The sequence below is a fragment of the Drosophila biarmipes genome, chromosome X (assembly GCF_025231255.1).
Source record: "Drosophila biarmipes strain raj3 chromosome X, RU_DBia_V1.1, whole genome shotgun sequence".
Taxonomy (NCBI): Eukaryota; Metazoa; Arthropoda; class Insecta; order Diptera; family Drosophilidae; genus Drosophila; species Drosophila biarmipes.
Genome location: NC_066611.1, coordinates 2,586,784 through 2,605,789, shown reverse-complemented (window position 1 = coordinate 2,605,789; position 19,006 = coordinate 2,586,784). Strand labels below are relative to the sequence as shown.

The window sequence follows — 19,006 nt, the reverse complement described above, 5'->3', positions numbered from 1 at the left end:
AAAATCCTTGAGCATATCCGATTTTGGAAAAGAGCTAGCTTTTAAAGTTGACTTTCAGGAAAAAGTACACGACCATGGAACACTGCACGAATACTTTATCTTTGCTCTCCTCATCTAGACTCTGTTCGATTATCTCGTTCGGAGAGATATCACTATTTCCCCACTGGAATCGTCACAAGGGTCCAAAGGTGTGCGATTGACCACGCTTGACTTATCCGTGACCAGATCCGGATTCTGTTTCACCACTAAGGCGAATATCCTGCACAAGGGTTTGCCGAGTCGGACCAGGGGCAGTAGGAAAGAACGACATATAAGAGAGGAAAAGGTCACCCAATTGACTTTACTTCCCATTTATGAGCATCGAAATTTCACAAGTGAATTGTCATACGATGCGTATTCTTTATAAAAATTAAACTATTAATTTGTATTTATTTATTCTGAGGTTAAAAGGCAATGGAAAATTACACAAAATCTATGTTTCGGTGTGGCCTTGAGCTACGTTTATTATATAATTATTTACATTTAAACTATGTCTAAGTTTTAGATGAGATGGCATAATTTCCTAGCCTTTAAGAATTTCAGACAATCTTTGCATATTTTACCTTGAGTGCTGATTATTCCATTTTCGAGAACGAATTCTCACGTTTTGAGGAAGATTGAAAGGATTCTGGGTTTTCATTTGGCATTCTGTATCTTTTGAAGGACGCTTTGAAGCGGCGTGTTTTTTGCGAATTTAAACCCTTAACCCGAACAGTGGTCAGATGAAATATAATCTCGATAAGCGTTATCTCGTCTTTAATTATAGGATTATTGATTGGAGTTCTACGTGGTGCGCAAAAAGCGAGTCTTAACCCTGCATGGTAAATAGTTTTCAGATTCCTTAGACAAGAGAGGGGTCAAATCCCATGAAATGGGAGACCGTAATAAATAATGGACATTAGAAAGCGCATGGGAATGGACAACAGCATTTAGTTTGGGATGTGTAAATGTATAAACATATATAACAGCATGGTTAGTATGTTTCACTGCCTGAAGCAAACTATTCATTAAATGCTTATCTGCCCGTGGGTGGAACAGGAGTTCCGGAGAACAAGCGGGTGCTAAGGCAACAGATTGCAAGAACATCAAAACAGTCATGCGTGAAACCTACGAGACAGAAGCGAGCAGATCAGGAGGAGACCAACGGACTCACCCCCTGGACCAACACTTATACCATACACTGAAACCCTGCCTTAAATGAAATATCCGAATACCAAGTTCTGTCATCTCATTTATTGGATGTCCGTGCTCGGACAGTTTTAAAGTTAATATACTCCACGATAATAAAAAAAAACCTCTGCATTTCTTTTGCAGGCCTTTTAAAAAAGAATTGATGTATCTATATTTCAAAGTGATGTAGTAAATCTAATTTTGATATTTTTTAAAAAGGATAATATGATAGGATATTTTAAAAATACTCGATACCCGAAAAAACAGAGCTAGCCTAAACTGTGCCGGTGAAGAGAACGCTAGACCCAGTTGAGAATTACAAACAACACGTTGGATACAATTGTAAGGTTTTTACTTTTGTTTGAATAATTTTACGTTAGGATAAATATTTTTTTGATATGAAAGTATAACAGTAGCATATCAGTTTAATGTTAAATACAATACTAGTATTAAAAATAACATCACTTCGTTTAAACTTTGATATGTGTAGCATATCAATCCAATGTGAAAAATGATTGACTTTGTTCGAAAATACCAATATAATACGGCAACATAAGGGGTTAAAATTGATATGAAAATATACCCAATAGATGGCAAATTTTGGTATTTTATTTTCTCTCCAAACATTAGTAACAAAATTTGACATCAAATACCTATTTTCTTTCACCACAATTTCTTCTGAACCAATCAGCCTTTTAAAAGTGTCGAATATCACAATAACTTTTGATTTTTAGTTATGCGAATATACACACATATCAGAGTTGTGACTATAAACACTAGCATTGATTTTTAATAATCATTGAAATGATAACCCTTTTTAGTGGCATCGATAATAAATCATTGATTGAAATAAATCTTATTGGCATTACAAATAAATTTTTAGTAAATATATTTTATTAGAGAAGATAGGTTTTCAGCATAAAAATTCAATGCCAATGAAAAATGTTTTGATAAGCAGTACTCTTTTATTTCAAATAAAGTAACTTAACCAGTCAGAACTCCAAAACATGAACTGCCATTTACTGCGAAGAGTACTTTTTCGTCTACTCGGTGTGGTTTTTTCCTAGATATTTGAAGTTTCGTTTCCACGCCGCTTCTGCAAAGGTCAAAGGTCTCACTATTAGCGCGGTGGCTAACATCGCTCGAGAGGTCTGGTATTTTTTCGGGTATTAGCTAAGTCGCGTGTTTTCCAATAGCACCACCTAACGCATATTTCGCATTTTCAATGGAAAGTGCTGCCATCTAACGCATTTTGTACAGTGCTTCAAGTAGCTCCATCTATGAGTATTTTAAAGTAGTACTGAGTACAATCACAATTGGCGCCTTCAACACTGCACATAATTATCGATATATCCCTGAAATCGTGGCTTATCATCTCGTCCATCGATGAGTGCAATCGACAGTCAGCCGTCTCTAGCGAAAATTTCATGCGCCAAAAACGTAAACTAAAGGAGTTTTATTGGAAATAAAGCGATATCCAGGACACCCAGCTGGTCCATGCATTGCTCAACAAGGATCTGAGACCGAGGACACCAGATTTCCAGAACTGCTGTGTGCATCCTGCGCTGAGGCGGCGTGGAAGAGGAACTGGCACCTTGTGGGTGGTACAGCAGCGGAGGAAGAAGCAGAGCGGCATCGCTTCAATCCAGGGATAAACAAAAGGATAAAAACCGGTCTAAGAGGACTCAATCGAGGGCTAAACAGGATGTCAGCCGGGAGATAGTGAGAGCGACACTTCCATTTGGCCCTGCAACAAAGAAATTTCGAGACTAAGATGCAGGTGAGAGGGCACAACCAAAACAAAACATCCGAAATGCCAGCCAACTGTTCCATTTTTCGGTGGTAAACATGGCAAAGTGTGTTATAAATCTGGGGATTCCAGCCTCTTTTTCATTTGCGGTAGAGAAAATAGTAATATTGCACAAACATAGCACGCGTAATTGATTCCCGTGGCAGTCCCCACTTAAATTGGGTTCATAATCTGCACATGCTACTCATTCATTTTACTGCACTTAATGTCCATCCATACGATGCCCTCAGATGATCCCAAACCTATAGGATCCCTCCAGCTTGTTATTGAAATACGATACTACTATGGGTAACAGTATTAAAAAGTGAGAGCAAAACTAGGAATATTTCTGCAACAATCTTTTTATAGAGGTGCCTTTTTAAATTTTATTAATTTAGTATATTTTTCTTATAATGTCTTTGCTTCGATCCAAGCAGTCTAACAATAACTGTCAGATTATTGGGATCTCTACTTAAAGTTCCTCTGAACTTATCTGACAACTGTGAATTTGTGAAATTTTACATTTCTAATTTCTTACATCTCCTTTCTTAAAACTCAAAATGTACCAAAGCAATTCACGTATCACTACGCTAAAATATCTTCAAAACCAGAGAAACAAGATGAAGGTAATTTATGAACTGGATAAATTGCCATCCCTTCTAGCACACTAACAAAATGTGCAGTCCGCTCGTTATAAAACTGTATTAATTATCATGAATATACACCTTACTCTTACTCTTAGCAAATGGACGATCCGCCATCGCTGCCCGTGGGCACGGAGGTGAGTGCCAAGTACAAGGGCGCCTTCTGCGAGGCAAAGGTTAGCAAGGTGGTGCGCAACATCAAGGTGAAGGTGGCCTACAAGCAGGGACTGGGCTCTGGCATCGTCTCTGATGATGCCATTAAGGCGCCGACGGGTCAACTGCGCGTGAGTGCCGTGGTGGAGGTGCGTCATCCGGATCGCAAGGAAATCGTCGAGGCGACCATCACCAAGATCCAGGATTGCTCGCAGTACACGGTGGTCTTCGACGATGGAGATATCACCACACTGAGGCGAACGGCTCTGTGCCTAAAGAGTGGCCGGCACTTCAACGAGAGCGAGACGCTGGATCAGCTGCCCCTGACCCACCCAGAGCACTTTGGCAATCCTGTGGTGGGTGGACGAAGGGGCAGACGCCGCGGCCACTTGAACGAAGACAGTTCAGAAGACGATGAAGAAAGCGATGCCAAGGAGGTCGTCAACGAAAAGGAGGAGAACATCGGGAAGGTGGTGTGTGTAGAGACCGAGTCCAAGAAGAAAGACAAAGAGAAGTGGTTCCCCGCTTTGGTGGTGGCGCCCACAGCACAGGTAAGTCCAGTTGGTATCAAGAGTCAGCACCAGATTGTTCATATTTGCATTCCTGCCAGGCCACTGTCCGCATTCGAGTAAAGGACGAGTACCTGGTGCGCTCGTTCAAGGACGGCCGCTATTACACGGTGCCCAAGAAGGAGGCCACCGAGTTCACACGCGAAGTGGCCAGCAAACAAGATGTGCCTGCTGTGCAGGCGGCCCTCGAGTTCCTGGATAGCAGCATACTTCCTGCCCACTGGGACAGGGACTCGTTGTTCGGCCTTTCAAACATCTCAAGCGATGACGAGGGCGAGATCGACTCGGACTCCTCCGATGATGAGCCGCACGAGGAGAAGGATCGCTTTGTGGCCCAGCTGTACAAGTATATGGATGACAGAGGAACCCCATTGAACAAGGTGCCCTCCATTCAAAGCCGTGACGTGGATCTGTACCGTCTCTTTCGGGCGGTGCAAAAGCGAGGTGGCTACAACCGCGTTACCTCGCAAAATCAGTGGAAGCTCATTGCCATGCGCCTGGGCTTTACGCCGTGCACAGTGAGCGTAATGAATCTGGTAAAGCAGGCGTACAAAAAGTTCCTGCAGCCATACGGCGACTTCCACCGTAAGCTGGGCTGCTCCATGTTGATGACCTCGCGCAATTCCAACCGCAGCAAGGGCAGGAGCCTGGTTCGGGCCAACTCTGTGGCGTCCCCGAAGCCCATGGAGACCACAAAGACGGAAACCATCAGCAAACTGGCCCAGCCCAATCAGACAAGCGTCGTGGCTTCGACTTCGAGCAGTGCAGCAGCCGCGACAGCTTCTTCTACACCGGCCAGAGCCGTATCCACCGCTTCCCAATCCGCAGCCGAGGAGTCCGGCAACACCAGCGAGTCTAGCGTGGTGGTGGAGCCGCCAAAGAAGCAAAGAAAGGGCTCAGCGGCTAGCAGTCAACAGGGAAAGGTCAAGAGCTTAGTGGAAAAGTACGAGGAAAAATCCACAGCAGCCCAAAACTCTTCGACTGCCTCAGTCACCGGACCGGCTGCCAGCGGGTCATCTACAGTCACACCAGCCACTTCGGGAGCACCTTCCACGCCAGCCAACTCATCGTCAGCCACTTCCGGAGGGTCGACAGCCGCTCCGAGTGCTGGAAGCAACAAAGACGCCGAGTCGGATCTGCCGCTGGCCAAGATTAAGGCAGCGGCTGCGGCTGCAGCTTCTACCAGGCACAGCATGGAAAAGGAGACCAACACTAGCTCGGGCAGTAGTGCCTCCGCCTCCAGCAAGGCCAATTCCGCGGAGATGCAGCGCAGTCGTGATGCCTCACCATCGGGTAAGTGAAAACCAAGAAGAAAGGGACCGGGCTTCAGAAATCAATTCTTTATTTCGTGTGTAGGCAATCTTCAGTTCCTATGTTTCTAAAAAGAAACGTATATGTTGCTCATATTTGATCAGCTTTAGATTATTTTCACTTTGACTTTGTGATAGGCATTGGCCAAAACGCCACGCAGATTCCATATGTGCTCGAACTTCTCCGGCTGCACATTGTACGCTGAGTCGACGGCCTTGGCCCAGATTTCCACGTCCCCAGCTTTCCTTTGAGCCTCAGAAACGGGTAGACGAGCGCTCCACAGTGACCAACCGTAGTGTCTGCCGTCTGGTATATCCTCCTGCTCCAGTTCGGCCACATGCCAACTCAAGCCCTCATCGTTGCTCAGGTCCACCCGCACTATCTTCCTACCGCCTCCGCTCCACGCGTATCCCTTCACTGCGATGTGTCCCTCGTCGTCATCTATTTTGACCCTGGACCCTGGCTGCGGAGTACAGATGGCCGAGGTCACCGGCATGGCCTGGATGGCTTCCGACTTGCTAAAGTCTACCGTGTCCCAATCCGTGCTGGGACTGAAGCCCTTATAGTCGTTCTGCTGCCAGTGTGAGTCCGATTCCCGATCTGCAACCACAATCCGCGTCAGCCACTTGACATTGCGGGCTCCCACGGTGCCGGGCACAATCACTCGGATGGGGTAGCCATGGTCTCGGCTCAGTGGCTCATCGTTCATCTCGTAGGCCAGGATGACATCTCCCCGGGGATCCAGAGCCTTGGCCAGTGGAATCGATGCTCCGTACGGGTGGGAAGTGGGATCCACGTCGGCACCCTCGAAAATCACGTGCTTGGTCTCGTCCGGCTCCACACCCAGCTGCTGCAGAACGTCGCAGAGTCGAACTCCGGACCATTTGGCATTGCCCACTGCGCCGGCTCCCCACGAAAGACCTAGGGAAGGAAAATATAGAGATTGGAAAATAGTTAACAAGTCCATCCGGACCACTCACCCTTAACCGCCTTAACTTTCGTCATCTCGGAGCGCCGATTGCCACCGCACATGATGGCCGCAGTCACCGAGTGTTTGGGAAGGGCCTTGATCCCCTCCAAGTTCAGGGTCTTTTTCTTTTTGCCACCCTCGATCTCTAGCTCGTAGTCCTCCGGACTGATTACGGGCACTGGTAGGTGGTTGCGCACGTAGAACAGATCGTTGGGCGTGTAGAACTGCTCGGCCAGCAGGCCAATGGGCGGCTCTGCGTTGAAGGGTCTCTTGGAGGCTGGCTTGAGCAGGGCATGGCGCTGCGGCTCCTGCGACCAGGGCGAGCCCAACTCATCGTCAACACTCGCCACCAGTTCGCCCTCCAGGTTGCCAATGCGAAAGCCTTCCAGGAGCTCTAAAACCTCCAGCGTGTTGTGCTGCTGGTAGATGGCCCAAAATGGATCTATGGCGCTGCCGGCAGCCATCAAGATCTTATCGCCACCTGGATGATTCTCGGCAAAGTCGGTGACATCATACACGCCCAGGCCGTAGGTCACCCAAATGCCTTTCTCGGGGCAGTTGTGCTGCTCCACCTGGTCGGCCTTGTAGGTGGGCAGCTCCTTTCTGAGGGTCACGTGCCAGAGTCGGGCCAGCGCCTCCTGCTCCTCCTCGTCTGAAGCCTTCTGCTCCTCGAGCAGCACATGGTTGTTCCTGTGGGTCAGCCAGTAGTAGCCCAGGGTCAGGCCACCTACCCAGAAGCCGGCGTAGAGCATTTGCTCTGCTCTACTGCTCGGGGCAGTCCACTTGCTGTGCTGCTGCTGCTGCTCCCGTTCTCCATCGCTCCCCCGACTGGTGGTCAACAGAAACCGCCGGTGAGGCTGTGGCTGTCTCTGGTGGAGCCATCTCGCCCAGCTGCGCCTCAGCAAGCGCATGGTTATGTAACCCAAAACCGGGAAAACACTTGCTGTTTTGAAAGAAATACAGTCCAATCTCAAGCTCCTCCGCTCTGCTTCTTGCGGGCAGCAATGAATCTGTCGAGTTATTGATTTATGTGGCCCCCTAGTGATATGTCTCGTATTTGTCCAGTGGCGTCATTGGCCCCGGCAGCCTCTGCCCCAAATCTGCGAGGGTTTGTGTGATAAGCAATCTTAAATAGCGCTAATTCGGGTGTTTACAAAACGCTTGTTGACAACGGAACACACTACAAAACACTCCCCGTTCGATATTAGGCACACCAGACAACCCTGCTTCGGCTGGTTTTTATACCCTTTCGGTGGGTATCACGGTTTTGGCCAAAAACAAGTATAGGAATTAACAGTTTTAAGGGCACACATTTTCAAACAATACTAAATTGAAAGTAAAACAATTATTAGTACTTAAATAAAAATGTCAAAATGACCGGAAAAGGTATATATTTCGATTACTTTTCAAGCTATTGTAAATGATCTAACTGGGCCATTAGATTGGGTAAAGGAAACTCAGTTTTAAGTGCTCTACTTCTTTAAATAGTAAAGATTTTCCTGTCAAATTTTTTGAAACTAGGACATTTTATACTAATCCGATTTGTATTTGATCTTATCCAAAATTTAATACAAAACATCAAAGTTATACTAAAGATTTTCTTGTAAATTGGTTGAAATTACGAGATCTTAAAGTCTTCAGAATTAATATTTCGAAAATATTAAAGCTGTATAAAAGATTTCTTTGTTAAAAACTGGTTGAAATGAGGAGATTTTAGAATTAGTAGACTTGGGTTTGATCCTCTTCAAAATGTATTACTAATCTTTAAAGTCATACTGAAGATTTTCTTGTCAAAAATTGGTTGAAATAACAGCATTTTAAGATCTTCTTTAAGATATTTGATTTTAAATCTCTCCAATTTTATTAAAAAAATTATTTAAGTTTAAATATTTCGAAAATTGTAAAGTTATATTTTCAAAATATTTTAATTTAAATCAGTATGATGTTTACTAATACCAAAGATTTTCTTGTCCAAAATTGGTTGAAATTACAGGATTTTAAAAAGTTTAGATTGGTTTTGATCCTCTCCAAATTTATTACGAAATATCATACTGATTTAAATTAAAATATTCCGAAACTTGTAAAGTTGTTTCACTATGTTTTTTGGTAAAAAATTGGTTGAAATGTATAGGATCTAAAATATTTACATTTGGATTTGATCTCATCCAAAATTTAATAGGTTTAGTTAAACTAAAGTTTTTTGTCCAACATTTATTAAGAAACTTCAAAATTATACTCAAGGTTTTCTTGTCTAAAATTGGTTACGAGATTTTAAAATCTTCAGGCTTGGATTTGATCTTATCCAAATTTTAATACGAAACGTCATAAATGAAATATTCCGAAATATGTCAACGTTTTAAAGAGTTGTAAGGGTATACGAACTACGACTTAAACTCCTGTGTTTTTTTCTGTGTCACGCACGAAGTATTTCAGACAGAAATGGAACCAGAAAGTATCGATACAATCATCGACGTCAACATAAGCAGTCGGAGAAGAGTAATTAACTAAAAATACATGTTAGTAAAGGAACTGGGCTCGCAAAAATGCTCAAGTCTGTAGATAAAATGTTCTGACAAAGCACTTGTTGCTTCGTTGTTCATCGAATTGTTTGGTGTATTGATGAGGGAGGAAACTATCTTCTTTCTCTTTCCTATTCGAGGTATACTGCCTATGGATACAAAAGATAAGCGAAAACAAAAGAAGTTTTGTGTTCGTACAGATATTTTGGAAATACTTTTTACTTCACAGCCACTTGTTTGTTTTGCTTTTTTGGTCTCTGATGGAGGGAACTGCTAATGGATAAACCAGCCCTCTCTTTCTATTTGGGGAGCATTTATAAAATAAAAATAAAAAATAAATATTTTTAATTTTAAAATTTTGTGTGCTACATATGTACATGTGTATATAGTAATAAACATTGCTTTATATTGCTTATATATTGACTTTTAAAGCACTCTTCCTCGGAATCTTGTTTATTTTCTAACAAAGGTGTCTCAAAATTTGTGAATTGTCAAAAACGTAATTTAGTTGTCATTATTTGGTTCGAGGATTAACTAAATAATAGAGTAGTGCAGTCTATTTTATAAAGTAAATGCTGAATTTCGAGTTCAATAAGCTTTTTATCTAGATTTTAGAACTGACTATATAAAAAAAGTTTAAAACAGGATTAAAAATAATCGAACCATATCATCCTACACATTTACATTTAATTTTGGAATAAAGTTTACAAGAAATGAATATATTTTATTAGAACCCTAAAATTCAACGTGGCTCATCTTACAATATGCGCTGTAAATGATATACAGCTGGTTTCAAAAATGTTCATAAAACAATATACAATGATAGCGATAAATAACAAACCACTTTTTTGTTTTTCCAGTCGCTGCACCGCCTCCTGCCGGCGCAGGCACGTCCGCTGCATCCGCCACCTCCCAACCGGCGTCCACCAAGAAGGAGAAGCATCAGCGGAGCAAGCAGGCGGACAAGGAAAAGGACAAAGACAAGGAGGAAAAGCAAGCGAGCAGCGGCAAGCGCAAGAAGGAGAAGATTAGCGTGGAGAAAATCGACACCGGCGACTTTGTGGTGGGGATCGGGGACAAGCTGAAGGTCAACTACCACGAGAAGAAGTCGCCCAGCTCGCACGGCAGCACTTACGAGGCCAAGGTTATCGAAATCAGTGTCCAACGCGGAGTGCCCATGTACCTGGTCCACTACACGGGCTGGAACAATCGCTACGATGAGTGGGTGCCGCGAGAACGGATTGCCGAGAACCTGACCAAAGGGTCCAAGCAAAAGACCCGAACCATAAGCACCAGCAGTGCCAACAGTGGTAGTGGCGGAGGAGGAGGCGGCTCCCTTTCGGTGCAGGGCTCGCAGCCGCCGGGAGTAGCGGATAAGCTTCAGACCGGCAAGGATGGGTTCTCCAAAATGCCACCATCAGCAGGAAATTCCTCTGGACCAGGCGCTCCATTGCCGTCTGGATCCCTGGGAGGAGCCAGCTCCACTCCTTCGCTGCTGTCCACTGTGGTCAAGACGCCGACGACGGGAGGCGCGAAGCGGGGACGGGGGCGCAGCGACTCCATGCCACCGCGCTCCACGACACCCTCATCGGTGGTGCCCCATTCCGCTCGCACCAAGTCGCCAGCTGCTTCCCAGACGCAACTGCAGCCACAGATGAAAAAGCGACCGACTAGAGTTGTGCCTGGTACCACCACTCCACGACGCGTTTCAGATGCCTCGATGGCTTCCGAATCGGATTCGGACTCGGATGAGCCAGTGCGACGTCCAAAGAGACAGAGTGCCAAAGAGAAACCCCAAACGGGAAAGGCACAGCAGCCCGGAAAGGGAAGGGTGGCCAGCAGGGCTTCCTCCACGGCCCCAGCTCCCCATCCCAGCGATGACTCCGAAGAGGATGAGGAAGATGATGAGCCGGCGGCGGCCCGAGCCGCTCCCTCCAAGCAGCAGCAACAACAGGCTGCCTCTGTGCGGGGATCCCGCGCTGGAGGCAATCGTGCCATGAGCAGTGGCGCCGCTTCCGCCAAGGGACGCGACTACGATCTCAGCGAGATTCGATCGGAGCTGAAGGGATTCCAGCCGAAACTACTAACGAATTCTGCGACCAACGAAGACCGAAAAGATATCGCAAAGCAAGAGTCTTCTGCTGAGCCAGCCCTACAAGACATCAAGAAGGAGCCCAAGCAGGAGTCCTCGGCCAAGAGCAGCTCCACGGAGCTTTCCTCCGAAACCGAGTCCTACGTGGACGAGGACTCGCAGTCCTCCGACTACCGCAAACAACCAAAGGGAGCAGGCGCAGGCAAGAAGGAATCGATGTCCAGTACCTCCAAGTCACATCACGAACCAGTGACCAAAAGAGAGCTGGCTGTCAAGGAAGAACCCCTTAAAATCGAACCTAAAACGGAGCCCAAGGATGAGGAACCGAAGACCAAGCCCTTTTTGTCGGGTGCGGACATCAAACCTACGGCTCTCATAGCACCAGCTAGGTTCGGGAATGCCTCAGCGCCCCAAGCAGCAAGTTCGTCCGTGCCGGGATCTTCTACGGCCAAATACACATCGGTGATTGTAGAGAAGCACCTAACCATCGGTGGCAAGAAGTCCTCGGAACAACATGTGCCCAAAAAGCTAGATCAAGTAAAGAAGCAATCTGGTGGAGCAGCTGCAACTGCCTCTGGCTCTTCTCTATCAGGTCAGGAGTCGAAGAAGTTTGCCGAACCAGTGGCCAACTTAAAAGTGGAAATGCCAGCAGCTTGTTCGCCATCGTCGTCCTCCTCCTCGTCCAGTTCCTTGTGTTCTACCGGATCTGCGGCGAGTTCCAGTTCGGCCACTCGTTCCCTGCCGGATATGAGCAAGCTTGAGATTAGTAGTGGCACTGCGCCGGGGCCAACGGCGACGGCAGCGGCATCACAGCCAGGCAATGCTGCGCCACCAAGCTCATCAGGTGCTGCCAAGGAGTCAAAATACAGCAGCAGTGGAGGCACTGCCACAGGATTGGGACTCAGCATACGAAAATTACTGTCCTCGGATGTCTATGAGTTTAAGGACACTGAGCCCTTTGAGTTCGAGAAGCGCATTTCTCCGATGGCCTCTGTGGGCGGAACTGTGGCTGCCGGAGCCACGGGAGGCGGAGCAGTTGTGGGTGCAGGAGCCTCCGTAATCACGGCAGTGATGCCAACACCAGGAGCCTCGGGATCTGGCGGAACAGCAAGTGCCTCCACTTCAGCCGCGGCGGTGGTCAGCTCGGCGGCGAGGAAGCAAGCACTTAAGGCCAGCGCAATGCTGCAGAGTCTGGAGCAGCACCAGCTGCCTCCCGCTGGCCACGAGCGTAGCTACAATCCAATGACGACAGCAATAACCGGACTGACAGCGCCCAAGCTAAAGAAGAGGGGTTCTCCATTGAAAGAACCCGCCTTGAGCCTGGAAAAGCCGAAGATCTACAAGCAAGACAAGGACCAAGTCCAGCAACCGCCGGAACAGAAGGCGCAGCAGCTAACGCCATCCACATTAAAGGTGCTACAGCCTATAGGACAAGTGTCTCCTGCAACTAGTAATCCAGTGAAGATGCACACTCCGCCAGGATCAGCAGCCCATGCGGCGTCAGGGGCGTCTTTGAATACGCCAACCTCATCGAGTGGCCAAGCCTTACTGTCCGCTTCTTCTACACCTAGCCAACTGGCTCCGCATCACGCCACACCCTTCGATGCATTGAGGAAGTCACCCAGTTTCAATCTCAACATCACCGCCCTGAATGAGGAATTGGCGCAGACTGTCCAGGAAACCACTCGTGCGCTAACGGATGCGCTGCAGCCTCCGACAACTCCTGGACCACCGTCTCTGCCAACAAGTGTGTCGATCCCAGCCCCAGTAACGCCAGTGATAACTCCAACGCCCACAGCAGTTCTGAGCTGCCCCAGCACACCACCCACAGGAGCTAGTGCAGTTCTTGCCTCGCCCAAGTTGAGCACTCCACCCCAATCCTCCAATGCCAACAAGCCGCCTGCTCCCCATATCGTCGGCAGCCCGTTCATCGAAACCAGAAACGTGTTCGAGCTAAGCACATCCAACGAGGGCAGTGGCTACAGTTCTGGCGAGTCCAAGGACAACAAGCTGGAGAAACTGGAGAACGTTAAAATCTTGCTGGCCGGAGCAGCAGGTCCCTTTGATTTGGATGCCGGAAGCTATGAGCAGAAGCCCAGCTCCATAGCGGACAAGGTGCTGAAGGCTATCAGCCAGAAAAAGGAGGAGGTAGAGAACAACAAGAGCAAGCCCCAAGCAGAACCCATCGCCGCTGCCAAGACTTCGGGGAGTGAGGAAGTGGTGCCCACCCCGCCAGCCAAACTGGAACTATGCAGCAGTGCCATTAAGCTGGATACTCTTAAGTTGCTGAGCGAACCACTCAAAATACAAACGGGTCCCCTGCTGGGTGAACTTTACAGACCGGGTCCAGCGACCAGCAGTCCGGAAACCAAGTCCATTCTAGAATCTTCGCTTCCCGCGAAGAACAGCGAGTTGAGCGAGACAATCCAGAAACTCGAGTGTGCCATCCAACAGCGGAAGACGCCAGTGGGCGGAGCCCTGTCCCTGGCCAGCTCTACGGCAGGAACTCCGCCCGCCGCCCATACGCCGAACTCCACGGCCACCGCAGGAGCAGGTTTCTCGGACGAGTCCATGGACAGCACCGACTCCGAGCAGCGTCTGGTCATCGAGGATGTAATTGCAGAGGAGCACACCACCACCACAACGACTGGCGAGCAAAAGAGCCCGGGATCTGGGCAAGAGGAGGGTCAGACCACTACGGCCACTATGGTGACGACGGTTACCGTCGAGACGGAGGGCACCAGCAGCAGCACTCCAACGCCCCCAGTTCCTGCTCCCGTTAAGTTGGAAGTCAGTGCCAAGGCCCTGCCCGGAATACAGGCTCCCATTCCCCTGAAGCCCTCGGAGGGCAGCTCCTTTGCTGGGAAACTTGCTGCGGTGACTCGGCCTCCGCCGCTCGCCAAGCTCCAACAGCAGGAAGAGGTGGGTCAGGCGAAAAACATAAGCTCTTTCGGCATCCCTATTGTGCTGCCCGAGATCCCCGCCTCTGTGGTGGTGGCCACTCCGGCCCTCATGGTGGCCTCCGCCGCCATGCGCCAAAGTCCAGGCTCCACACCGAGCTCGCCAGTTCCTGTTCTAATGTCACCGTTCCTCAGCGCACCTAAAGAACCAGGGGGATTGTTGCTGAAGGCCTATACAGCAGCGGGCGGAGCAGTGACAGCAGCAGGAGGATTACCCTCAGCCGGAAGCGTAATAGCAGCGGCCGGCGGCGGACCACCCACTGTAATCTCGAATTTCCCCCAGCAGCACCAGCAGTCGGGCAGCGTCCTTCCGGCTGCACCGGAGATTCCCGCCAGCTACATATTAGATGCGGAGATGGCCGAAGCGCCCAACAGCAGTGCCACAGTGGTGGCGCGACCTTTTGTAATGCACGCCGTGGGCAAGGAACTGTTTAATGTTGTGGCGCCGGCGGCCAGTTCGCCTCTGATCAGCGATCCCCACAACGAATCCATCAATTTGCTCTGCGAGGAAACCATACCGGGCAGTCCGGCCCCCAATTACGGTGGCTCTGAGCAGCTGCCAGCCGCCGTGGGTTCAGCGTTGGCTATTATGGGCATAACGCCCCTGCCCCCTGAAACACCGCCACCCGAAGCGGTTGCTGCCATCCAGCCACAGCAGCAGCCACAAGTACAAACCGGACAGCAGGCACAAGCGGCCAAGACGGTAGAGGTTATTCCCTCGGCACCCAATAGTTCGCCGGACTCGGCTAGTCAGGATGAGAGCGGCGAGGAGACCAAAAAGAGTGCCGACCACGGGCACGAGGACTCAAGCGGACTGGAGACACTCAACAAGCGCAAGCGAACACGGAAACAGCTGCCGATGAGCGCCCAGACGACGGCCGCCGTGGCTGCTCAACTCCAATCCCTGGGGAAGAGACGACGCCAGGTGTCCGGGATGCGCAGCCAGAAAACCACCGCTACCACAGGTAAGATATTCCGCGGTCAATAATTAAACGCATTTTGGATATATTGCGTAGGTCGATGACTATGTTACTGGTAAAATAAGCGCTTAAAACAAAACTCGCTTCATCAAACTTTTCAGCTTAGAGATTGCAACACTAACCACCTAAACTTGACTCTTCCAGCGGGATCCGATACCGATGACAACTCGGACAACATAGCGCCAACCGTAGGACAACAGCACCAGCAGCAGCGGCAGAGCGCCCGCCAGCAAATGCTGCCCCAGGGCAACGCTCAGCCGCAGCAGCAACAGCCGCTCCTGCAGCAGCAGCAGGCGTCCGTGCAGCAGGGAATCCAAGCGGGCAACACGCCGGGAGTACGTCCATGTCCATACAACTTCCTCGTAGAGCTGGGTGAGTACTTCGCAACGTTCCTGGTCCTCCTGTGCTTCTTCTAACACGCTCTCGTATCTCCAGATCCCGCGCTTAGCTCGGACGAGTGCATCACGATCCTGCGCAAGCAGATCCAGGATCTGCGCAAGGCCTACAACACCATCAAGGGCGAGCTGACGGTCATCGACCGCCGGCGCAAGAAGCTGCGTCGCAGGGAGCGCGAGAAGAAGCAGCAGCAGCTGCAGAGCCAGCAGCAGGGCAAGATCTGTGCCTAGCTCGAATGGAACCCACGTCCACATCCACCTCCATCGAACAGCGGGAACAGTCCTTGAACGTGTGCAAATACAAATGACCTTAAGGCTCCAGGAAAAAACGAATGAGTATCGTTGAAAATTATTATATATATATAAATAAAATTATATATATATATATATAGAGTAGAAATTGTAAATCTATGGAACTTTTTTCCATTTCTAGTTGTAAGTGCAAATCTTTAGGATTAAGCAAAGCTTGTGTCTGTATAAATACATTTCATAAGATGTATGTACTAGTAAATAACAAACCCGATTTTTCACATACTTTATTATGCAAACTTAAGGGAAAAACAATCAGCCGCAGTCTACTCGAAGAGCCCTTTGAATCGATCGAGTAAATCCGATCAACCATTCTGGATGGCTCAAGCGAACAAATGGACTTATAAGCATGAATCTTTCAATTGTATTGTAAAATTCATCATTCATTTCGCGATTTCTTCAGCTGCAGGGAAAATAATCGTTTGTGATGAAAGAGTCAAGAGTTTATAAGAGTCATTTCCCGGTAATGTGTGCTAAGGGTTTTATTTTTGGGGTTGTAAGCTACTCGAATTAAGGTGTCTCAGAGCTGTTATTCGAAAAATAAATCAAGCGTACGGACTGCAAATCAAAACTAATCGGGATCCGTTTCAAAAGTTTAAGCTAGAGCTAGAACACTAGTTTGAGTCAACTTTCAGTCAACTCAAAGAAAACTCGAGCGGCTATCGTATATGGGTTGTATGTATTTTCATCGAGTTCCAGGAGTCCAAGAATCTTAAGAAACAGCGTATCCTCCCTCGAGGAGGATGTGGTGGCCGTTGACGAAGCTGGACTTGCTGCTCAACAGATAGCCGGTGGCGTCCACAACCTCCTGCACCTCGCAGAACCGGTTCAGCGGAATGTGGGCCAGGAGCGGTCCACTCTTGGCGGGGTCCGACCAGTTGTCCGCGCCCATTTTGGTCAGCACCACGGTGGGATTGACGGAGTTCACGCGGATCTTCCTCGGACCCAGCTCCAAGGCAAGCGACTTTGTGAGCGAGTCCAGGGCCGCCTTGGTGGCGCTGTAGGCAGTGTGCCCGCCAAAGGACCGGCTCGACGCGATCGAGGACACGTTGACGATGGAGGCTCCGTCTCTGATGCGGGGCAGCAGGGACTGCGTGACGTTGAACACCGCCTTGATGTTCACATCGAAGTGGCTGAAAGGAAATGCACATCATTTACGAACTTCATTTACAGAACTTAAGCCTACTCCAAGCTGGGTTGCGTTGCGTCGTCCTGGCCCAAGGTACCTGATAACCACACTTCAGTATCCCCAAAAACATAGTTTGCCAACAGAACTTAAATGCAACTTAGGTAGTTATAATTAAAGCTAGGTATGTGTGAGCGCCTTTCTCAGAGGTTAAATGAAGTTAGTTTCCGGTGACCCTTTCCTTAATCTGGCCGTCATAATCGTTATCATAGTAAATGAACTGGGTGACCAAGATCTTCGATAGCTACGAAACTTTTCCTTGATAAGAGAGCAAGTTCCGATTAATGATCAGCAAAAACATAAATAGGTGGGCTTTTAAAACACTTACAATTTTCGAAATAAAAAAAGCATGTAAATAAATATTACAAATCTTTTTTAAAATACAATCCTATGATTATTATTTAATTCCTGGCCTGTTTAAGCTATCTTTTACTTGTTGTCCCTAGATCTCTATAAAATATTTTAGGAAAATGCAATTGTTCTTATATATAGAGCTATATTTAATGTTTACACCTTTAGATACCCCTGAAGATAAGACTAAGTCCTAAGCAACCTAGTTTAAAATTGGCTCTCCTGCTAACCGCACGTACAAAGGCGACTTCCCAGCCAAACCCTACGAACGACCGACCGGGTCTCGAGCTCCAACCCACTTACACGTCGAAGTCCTCTTCCGTGAGCTCCTCGAAGGGCTTGATGACTGCCACACCGGCGTTGTTGACCAGTCCGTCCAGCAGGGGCACATTGGCCAGGCCCTCGCGCACCGCCTGCCACCCGCTGAGGTCCAACTGGAGGGGCTGGATGTGCACCGGGTCGAAGGCCACCAGCTCCTCGAGCTGCTCCGCCTTCCTGGCCACCGCGACGACGGTGGCGCCCGCGGAGGCCAGCTGCTTGACCAGAGCCTGGCCGATTCCGGCTCCTGCCCCGGTCACCAGGATTACCTTGCCCGCGAGATCTGCCCACATGCTGATTGCTATCGAATGTCAATGTTTTCCGTCGTGGAAAGTTCCGTCCCGAGTGCAGGGGATCGCTGGCAGAACTGAACTGGATGTGGTGTTTACACCTTATCGGAGGCAATAATCGCCGGCCAGAGCTTTCTTCGGAGAATCCGAAGCCAGAAAGCTTCGGCTCTCTGGGCTAGGGCGTTAAAGGTCGTTTCTGGATCGCGGATTGGCAGCAGATCTCCCGCAGGGGCTGGCGTGGGGTGGTCCGCGGCCCAGAGGTCCCCCGAACTGATACAGAACCGGCTATAATTAGAGCCGCCGATAAGCTCAAGATGCCGGATTCCACACTGATAAAAATTGATAAGGTTTTATGATCATTATACGATGTTCCCCTCCGAATTTATCTAGAAACGAAAAGTGTGAAAATCGATCAAACGACTGTATTCGTGCGGAGCGCACCAACGTTTAGAAGAAATTTTAGCAACGGAGTGAATTTCCCAAGCTTCAAGCCAAACAAAAAAATATGACACATAAGCTGTATGTCTTATTGAAGTTGTAAGCAATGCAGTACTATTAACATTTTATAGATTTTTAACGTTGGCACTAAAAAAAGTTATTTAAAAATAATATCAACGTTGGCACTAAAAAAAGTGATGTAAAAAAATATCAAAAAAAATAAAAATCATAGTGTATTTACCATTTTTAAAATTTTGTAATTTCGAAAAAAAAGTTACGATTTGGCATACAAATTTCTATATTAGTCGGTTTTCTTTCGCTTTATCTGAAACAAAACAAAAAAAAACAATATAGATTTTTAAAAATATTAGACAAATCTGGATCAAATTTTTAAAAATATTTTCAAAGGTTGCCTTCTAAATAAAATGAATATTAACTTTCACAGTTTTCTATTTATTTATTTATATAAAGCTAACTTACGTTGTAAAACTATAAGCTAGCTGAAAATTGAAGTGCTAGTAAC

The 19,006-nt window shown here is 47.8% G+C and overlaps 3 protein-coding genes across 4 annotated transcripts; 1 reads left to right on the top strand and 2 right to left on the bottom strand.

Annotated features, from left to right (window-relative positions):
* Positions 1-2,609: 2,609 nt before the first annotated feature.
* On the top strand, positions 2,610-16,109 carry LOC108035773 (mucin-17). Of its 2 annotated transcripts, XM_017111479.3 has the most exons (6): positions 2,610-2,989; positions 3,741-4,346; positions 4,406-5,657; positions 10,025-15,181; positions 15,341-15,568; positions 15,632-16,109. In XM_017111479.3, exons 1-6 carry the CDS (start codon positions 2,984-2,986, stop codon positions 15,820-15,822), a joined length of 7,440 nt encoding a protein of 2,479 aa, XP_016966968.1. In that variant the 5' UTR covers positions 2,610-2,983; the 3' UTR covers positions 15,823-16,109. The 2 variants fall into 2 exon arrangements, with proteins under 2 accessions (XP_016966968.1, XP_016966969.1); XM_017111480.3 differs by lacking the exons at positions 2,610-2,989; positions 3,741-4,346; positions 4,406-5,657 and adding an exon at positions 9,114-9,304.
* On the bottom strand, positions 5,690-7,853 carry LOC108035774 (sulfite oxidase, mitochondrial). Its single transcript, XM_017111481.3, has 2 exons — positions 6,656-7,853; positions 5,690-6,596 (listed from the first exon to the last, which is right to left on the bottom strand). Exons 1-2 carry the CDS (start codon positions 7,554-7,556, stop codon positions 5,782-5,784), a joined length of 1,716 nt encoding a protein of 571 aa, XP_016966970.1. The 5' UTR covers positions 7,557-7,853; the 3' UTR covers positions 5,690-5,781.
* A 255-nt stretch (positions 16,110-16,364) lies between the features above and the next one.
* LOC108035772 (L-xylulose reductase) lies at positions 16,365-18,540 on the bottom strand. The gene is made up of 2 exons (XM_017111478.3): positions 17,741-18,540; positions 16,365-17,033 (listed from the first exon to the last, which is right to left on the bottom strand). Exons 1-2 carry the CDS (start codon positions 18,046-18,048, stop codon positions 16,613-16,615), a joined length of 729 nt encoding a protein of 242 aa, XP_016966967.1. The 5' UTR covers positions 18,049-18,540; the 3' UTR covers positions 16,365-16,612.
* Positions 18,541-19,006: the final 466 nt, after the last annotated feature.